Source organism: Mesocricetus auratus, unplaced genomic scaffold (genome assembly GCF_017639785.1).
Source record: "Mesocricetus auratus isolate SY011 unplaced genomic scaffold, BCM_Maur_2.0 Super-Scaffold_100014, whole genome shotgun sequence".
NCBI classification, from domain to species: Eukaryota; Metazoa; Chordata; class Mammalia; order Rodentia; family Cricetidae; genus Mesocricetus; species Mesocricetus auratus.
Genome location: NW_024429197.1, coordinates 8,964,932 through 8,972,615, shown reverse-complemented (window position 1 = coordinate 8,972,615; position 7,684 = coordinate 8,964,932). Strand labels below are relative to the sequence as shown.

General features: G+C 47.7%; 1 protein-coding gene across 2 annotated transcripts; it reads left to right on the top strand.

The window, feature by feature from the left end:
• Positions 1–266: 266 nt before the first annotated feature.
• On the top strand, positions 267–7,456 carry Stmn1 (stathmin 1). Of its 2 annotated transcripts, none has more exons than XM_013120266.3 (5): positions 267–458; positions 2,658–2,730; positions 3,221–3,393; positions 6,429–6,620; positions 6,952–7,456. In XM_013120266.3, exons 2-5 carry the CDS (start codon positions 2,718–2,720, stop codon positions 7,021–7,023), a joined length of 450 nt encoding a protein of 149 aa, XP_012975720.1. In that variant the 5' UTR covers positions 267–458; positions 2,658–2,717; the 3' UTR covers positions 7,024–7,456. The 2 variants fall into 2 exon arrangements, with proteins under 2 accessions (XP_012975720.1, XP_005079643.1); XM_005079586.4 differs by lacking the exon at positions 267–458 and adding an exon at positions 915–1,043.
• The last annotated feature ends 228 nt before the right edge of the window (positions 7,457–7,684 follow it).

Sequence of the window (7,684 nt, the reverse complement as noted above, 5' to 3'; positions counted from 1 at the left end):
AAATGACCACCCCACGGGGACACAGCTTTGGTCAGAGAAGTGGGGTCTAAGAGAGACAGGGTCGGGCTAATTTCCTTTGTGTCTCTGCTATAGTTGCGTTTTAGCCGGGCCAGAGGGAGCCTTGACCTTGTGGCTCCTTTTGTTTACATTCTCAAAGAGAGCCCAGCCCCGTTTGGGGAGCACGTGCTTTCAGAACAAAAGCAGCACTTCACTGCCGTCGCTCTTCCCTTTCCTGTCACCGCTGGGCTTTGGCAGGGGAGATGGAGTCTCCCTTTCAAGCTTAGTGGCTTTGTTAGACCCAAGATCAGATTCCAGAGCCTCACGCAGTCCTGCATAGATACCCCAGTGTTTCCAGTTCGGGAAGCTGAGGACGGAGAGAATGCAAAAAGCCGAGGGAAGGACCACGCCCGTGACCTGTCAGCACGAAATGGGTTAGCGACCGCGATGCTGCACCACAGGTGACAGGCTGGCGTGTGTCCGTGGTAGGACGCCGAGGGTAGAAGACCGTGTAGGGGCGTGGAGTGTCATTGTCTTGTCACAGGGGCTCGGGCGACTTGGGCGAGCGGGCGGGGTGTGGCATCAAAAAGAACGCTGCCTAGGAAGAGAACCAGATTCGTGCGGCTCGGCCGAGGAAGAGTCCTGTCGATCAAGGTCTAAAAGTAGGTTAGAACCGACCCCTCCCTAGCTCCTTGCCTCGCCGCGCCCTGTCCTTTTCCTAGAGATGTAGCTCCGCAGCCGATTTAGTCCTACGGCCACAGCCAAGTGTTCTGCGCAGAGAACCGGGGTCCACACCTGGGGACCCTCCCCCCGGTCATCCCACCCCTTGCATTGTCCTCCTGCCCCACTGGCGCGTACTACACCTCCCAAGATGCTCCGCTCCAGAGGGGCGGGGCACTCCAGACTTGGGGGTGGGACCGGCACGTGCCGTCGCACTCAGCCAATGCGAAGCCCCGCGGCTAGGTCACGTGCTGCTGTTTGGCGCTTTTGTGCGCGCCCAGGTCTGTTGGTGCTCAGAGTGTGGCCAGGCGGCTGGGAGCGAGCAGGTGGGTGCTGGCTTGTCTCAGGCTGCGGAGATGGCGGGGTAGGGACCTGCCTGGAAGGCGGCGGGTCGCCAGCGGGGGAACACTGGAGGGGCGGGGCCCGAGACCTGGAGGGCAGGGGGCGTCCGTCTTTTGTGTGAGGCTCGGGCGGAGCCTTGGCTTTTGTCCCTGCTCCCTGGGGACGCGGCTTGGTGGGGAGGGGGCGCGGCCAGCTGTGGGCTTCAGTCCTGGATGCGAGCGTGGAGACAATAGGGGCGTGGGCCGTCCCCCTGCTTCCATCGTCCGGTGGGCGCGGCTCCATTGTCTGATGGAGAGCAAGGCTGCGGGCGCCCGCCTGGGCTCCCGGGGCTCCGTGGTGGAGGTCGCAGGCGGCTCTGGGGACTCGAGCTGGGGGTGGAGGCGGTGCAGCCGAGCCCGCTGCAGCCACCCCAGGGCTGCGTAGCCGCGAGGTATTTTTGGCGGGAGTTGGGGGGGGGGAAGACGGCCGCGCGCTGCCAGCCCGAGAGGGGCGGGGCACCCCTGAGGACCGTTAGCCCCGCCCATCCTGTCGCTGCCCACGCGCGCGGGCTCCCGAGTGTGGAGAGGTTCGCGGAGATTCGAAAAGGCGCGGGGAGTCGAGGGGCGGGGCCAGAGGCCGGAGCGTAGGGCGGGTTCTGATTGGCCCGGGCCGCAGCCTGCCCGCCCGGGCCAGGACCACGCCCATGCTGGGTAGGTTGCTGCGTTGGGTGCTTTGCTACAGCTAAATGGTTTTTCGCTGCCTCGCACTTCAATGTGTAGCGTTTGGAGCCTTTAATCATACGATTCGGGCCTAAAAGAGTGGTGATCTTTTTAAAAAAATAATCGACAAGTTAAAAAAAATTTGCGACATAAGGCAGCAAATGTGACAAACATAAAGCGGGTGTGGTGGCGCATGTCTTTAATCCCAATACCCACAATAATGCAACCCCGCCCCTCGGTTTCATCGAATCCAGGGCTTTGCAAATGTTAGGCAACTGCTAACCCACTGGGATAAACCCCACCTCTCTACACGAGGAGGCCCAGGCAAGACGATTGCGATTTCAATGCCCCCTTGGGCAAAATAGCTACACCCCCCCAAAAGAAGCCTAGAGGTTAATAAAACTTCATTTTCCCACTGTTAGACGAGTAGCTTACCCCTTAGGAACAATAGGACTTGAATACCATTGGCTACTAGCTTGGGTGTTATCCACCATGGCAGACAGACAAAGCAGGGGTGGGTATTTCAGTGGCACAATGAGTTGTACACAGAATTAAGATGGCTCCGATTTCATTGTTGCGTTGAATCTGGAATACCTTATGTTGGGTAGAAAAAAAATTGAGGTTTATGGGAAGGAATCCTTCAACCTTGTGAATGAACCTCTGATTTTTTTTAAGATTCCAAGGTTTTTTTTTTTTCTTTTAAGAACATCATTTGATTTTCTGCCGCCAGTATTATTCAGTTTAAATTTCCCAATGTGTTTAGGTGTTTCTAGATGATTTTTTAATGATGTCACTGATTCCTCCTAATGATTTTCCTGGCATTGTCATTGGTTTGGTTTGAGGTTCCTTTGTGTTGATGACATAGAGAAATTGATTGCACCCTTTGAAAATCATTTTCAGGGCTCTCTTTACCCGTGGATTGTGGAGGGTGCACAGTCAGTCTCTTGTCTTCTGTTCGACATGGCATCTTCTGGTAGGTAATTGATTTAGAAATGCTGAAACTGGGATGGGCTTGCTGCTTTAGAATAGGAAGTAGTACAGGTCTTAAGCTTTTAATTTGACATTTGTGTTCTTTTCAAAACTGAATTTACAAATAAAAAGACAATTAAAATTTTATCATTTGGTTGACTATATGGAAAGCTCACCATCATTTATAATTAGATAATTTGGCTTGGACTTAACCAAAATTGTGAGTTTTTTTTTTTTCAAAACAAGCCATTCTTCGTTTAATAAAATGTTTGTCAGATACTAATTTCTCCTTAAAATGGTATTTGTTAGCCCAAAATGTTGAGCTTTTTTTTTTAAAAAAATGTTACTTGGTTTCTTACCTACAGACACTTTCATTAGTCTTAATTCTGTTCATTGAATTGTTGGTTTTTAGAACATTATAGAACCCTTAGAACCCTTTATTTGAATAAGCAAACTGGGTTTTCCTCATTTATCATTAATCTGATCAACTCCAGACATTCAGGTGAAGGAGCTGGAGAAGCGTGCTTCAGGCCAGGCTTTTGAACTGATTCTCAGCCCTCGGTCAAAAGAATCCGTCCCCGATTTTCCCCTTTCCCCCCCAAAGAAGAAGGACCTCTCCCTGGAGGAAATCCAGAAGAAATTAGAAGCTGCAGAAGAAAGACGCAAGGTAAACCAGACGATTACAGGAGATAGGATACTTAATAGTGTCAGGAGGCAAACCTGATTTTATATTCATGGAAAGGAAGAAAGAGTTGTAGCTATACTGTGATTATAAGTAGGAAATACCTTGTGTCACTGGTTGGAAGAAAGCAGCAGCCATCATTTAATGAGCTCCTATGAGGATCCAGTTCCTTGACTCAAGAGCTTTCTCTAATAAATGGAACCTCCATGGTGGGGATTATCTCAGGTAACAGACTAGAAAATGGTATTATTGGGGCATTTTCCTGAAGCCCTGTTACTAGGAGCTGGAGGCAGGATTCAAGCTAAGGCCTGTGTTGCATGAAAACTCATGTTTTCTCTTTGAAAAGTAGGACATTTATTTGTTGGCAGGTAATTCTTTGTTTCCTTAATTTCTCTTTTTGAGAGCTATGCAATAAAAACTTTAAAATTTCAGGGATGTGATATTGTAACTTTTTCTCACTTCTGAACACCTCCTTTATAAAGTAGCCATCTTTGAAAGCTGTTGTTGGCTGGAGGGGTGGCTCAGCAGTTAGGGGCATTGGCTATCCTTCCAGAGAAGACATATCGTTCCCAGCACCCACAGGGTGCTCACAACCATTCATAGCTCCATTTCCAGGGGATCCAACTGCCTTCTACTGACCTTCATGGCTACCATACGTACAAGTAGTGCGCAGATAAATGTGCAAGCCAAACAACCATGCACATAAAGTAAATAAATAAGACCTAATGAGAGGCTGGAGAGATGGCCCAGCAATGAAGGGTCCTCGCTGTTCTGGTTGAGGGCCAGAAGGTAGTTACTAACACCCATGTTGGGCCACTCACAACTGCCTGCAACTAGTTCTAAGGCGTCTGATGCCCTCTTCTGGCCTCAGAAGGCCTGAGATGCATATGTGTTTACATAAAATAAGTAGAATGAGAAGATTTAACAGACACTAATAAAATTATAGAAGAATTGAGAAATTATAACGAATTAAATATAATTTCACTTATAGAAGTATCCCTGTTAACATTTAATTTTTGGGGTTTTTTTTTTAGACAGGGTTTCTCTGTGTAGCTTTTGGAGCCTGTTCTGGCACTCGCTCTGTAGACCAGGCTGGCTTTGAACTCACAGAGATCTATCTGCCTCTGCCCCCCAAAAAGGCATGCATGACCAACGCCTGACCATTCAACAATTTTTTTTTAAATTTTTTATTTTTTGGTTTTTCGAGACAGGGTTTCTCTGCATTGTTTTGGAGCCTGTCCTGGAATTCGCTTGGTCTCAAACCCTCAGAGATCCACCTGCCTCTGCCTCCCGAGTGCTGGGATTAAAGGTGTGCGCCACCACCACCCGGCTCAGCAATATTTTAAAGATTTATTTATTTATTAAGCATACAGTGTTCTGTCTGCATATATTCTGCATGCCAGAAGAGGGCACCAGATCTCATTATAGAATGGTTGGAACTCAGGGCCTTTGGAAGAGCAGCCAGTGCTCTTAACCTCTGAGCCATCTCTCCAGCCCTCAGCAGTATTCTTAGTAAAAACTGGGGCTGCACCAGTGGTTAAAACCCTGCTGCTCTTGCAGAGGGCCCCGGTTTCACTGCCAGCACAGTTTCAGGGCAGCACACAGCATTCTAACGCAAGTTCCAGGCTTCAGGCACCAGGCGTGTGTGCAGTAGAGTATACTTATATGTAAGCAAAGCCCTTAAATATGCTTTTACAAAAGAGTTTTGCATAAATTTTCATTAAAATCTCTTTCCCTTAGCCATGATTTAGGTGGGTGGATTTAGTTTGGGCAAACTAAGGCATGAAAAGGTTAAAGTAATAACTGATCCCATATGAGCACCACTGGGATAATTTGTGGTCTAACATTACATGTACATTTAACTGCCATAGCACTTGTACTTTTCAGTTCCTATACCCTATTGTCAGCACTTACCATCTCAGGGAGAATGGGGCTGTTAGCTGGGTATATCTACAATCCTGGTACTCGGAAAGTGGGGGCAGGACGACCAGAAGTTAAAGATCATCCTTAGCTACAGATCCAGTTGGAGGCCAACCTGGCCACAGGGTGTTGATAGAGTGGTTTGCATGGCATGTATTAATTCCCAAGTTTCAGTCCCTGGCACCTTATAATCTTGTCACTTGGGAGGCAGAGGTGGATCAGAATTTGAAGATTGTTTATGAGTTCGAGGCCAGGCTAGAGTAACTAAAAAGAATGACAGCATTTACCCCAGTGTGCCATCTTCCTGCTGCTTCATGTCGTTGGGAGTTCGTGGAGTAGGAGGCAGCAATGCAATCAGAGAGTAGACAGGAAAAGTAGGCCTTGTGTTCAATAGCCTGCAGTAACGCAGTGGTGCGCGTCCCATCTGGACAAAGGTTCTATGGAAGAGGGCTGGTAGAACCGGAGGCAAATGTCCTGCACTGAGACCATGCAAGTTGGTTCTTCCGAATATATCCGAATCTGTTTGTTGGCTACTGCTAAACGTTTGACAGGTTCTCTCTGGCCGTGGCTGTCCTGGGACTCACTTTAGACCAGGCTGGTCTCAAATTCAGAGATCTACGTGGCTCTTGTCTCCGAGTGCTGCGATCAAAGGCATGTGCCGTCGTGCCCAGCTGACAATGCCCTTTTCATAACCTTTGGGATGAAATAGCAGAAATTCTTTACAGTGCCATTCTTAAGTAGATTATTCAAGTCATCTAAATACTTTTGAGTCCTAAATAATTTGGAAGGAAAACTAGACAGGCTAGAGTTGGTGTGGTGTGTGGCTATAATTCCAACACTGAGAAGTAAATGCAGGAGGAACATAGATTCTAGGTAAGCCTTTGCTACATATAGACTTCCAGGCTAGCCTGGGCTACATGAGATCTCGGCTCAAAAAAAACCCTAAATGAACAATTTTCCAAAGTAAATACAAACATTGTTTGGAAAACAAAGGTGATTTTCAGTGTTTCATAAAAGATACTTGAGCTCCTCGCTTGGGTACTAGTTTGAAAGGACCCTTTTTTCTGCCTGTTTTCCCTGGTGAATCATTTCTTTTGCAGTCTCATGAGGCAGAAGTCCTGAAGCAGCTGGCTGAGAAGCGGGAGCACGAGAAGGAAGTGCTTCAGAAAGCCATCGAGGAGAACAACAACTTCAGCAAGATGGCAGAGGAGAAGCTGACCCACAAGATGGAAGCTAACAAAGAGAACCGGGAGGCGCAGATGGCTGCCAAGCTGGAGCGCTTGCGAGAGAAGGTTGGTTTCTACTTTATAGAGGAGTTGGGAGCTTGAACTGTCTTCATAAAATAAACTGTCATCAGTTTGGGGCTTATCATTTGTTAAGAAGGAATTTCATCTTAGGGAATGTTCTAGAATTCTCAGCTTAATTGCATATTCCTTGGAAGGGCAGTTGGAGACTTAGCTGTTATCATCCCCAGGAGAACAAAAGGTTTGAAGATGATGATGTCTTGGGAGTTTTGGTTTGTGGTTCTCATGGGCTGTTGTGTGACTTGGGCTGTATGGGCAGCAGGCAGGGCTTGACAAATTATTTCTTGGCAGATGACACTTACACGCAGTTTCTTCTTAGGACAAGCACGTTGAAGAGGTGCGGAAGAACAAAGAATCCAAAGATCCTGCGGATGAAACCGAGGCTGACTAATTTGTTCTGAGAACTGACTTTCTCCCCGACCCCTTCCTAAATATCCAAAGACTGTACTGGCCAGTGTCATTTTACTTTTTCCCTCCTGACAAATATTCTAGAAGCCGATGTAGGACCGTATAGGTAGATCCAGACCGTGAGATGTTTTAGGGGTTCGAGGGGAGAAACTGAAAGTGTTTTACTCTTTTTAAAGTGTTGGTCTTTCTAACGTAGCTATTTTTCTCGTTGCATCTACTCCACTTGAGCACACCCGGTGTGCTGGGTTAATGGCTAGTACTGTACTGACTCTGTGGAAGACGTTTGTGAAGAGTATGTAGTGGCTTCTTCCAACCTGTTAGATGCTGAATATCTGTTCACTTTGCGATCCCAATTCTGTCCCAATCTTATCAGATGCTACTGTACTTGAATGGTTAATAAACTGCACAGTGCTGTTGTGGCAGTGATTCCTTTCTCTCCAGGTAGTGACAAGTTATAGACTGCTGGACGTGGGCGGGGCCAGCGCTGCAGACATCCAGCCAGTTCTCCGCTCCCAATCCCTTGCACAATCATGGCTTTGTGTTGTCGTCTCACCCAGATCAGCTGCTTTCTTTCAGATGTTTACGTGGAACAAGCAGTGTTTTGTTCTCGTTAAAAAGGCAGATCGCAGGCACCAATAGTTTTC

Coding starts and splice junctions, on each gene's coding strand:
- Stmn1 (XM_013120266.3), top strand. Junction 3,394..6,428: donor CTGCAGAAGAAAGACGCAAG/GTAAACCAGACG, acceptor TTTCTTTTGCAG/TCTCATGAGGCAGAAGTCCT. Junction 6,621..6,951: donor TGGAGCGCTTGCGAGAGAAG/GTTGGTTTCTAC, acceptor GTTTCTTCTTAG/GACAAGCACGTTGAAGAGGT.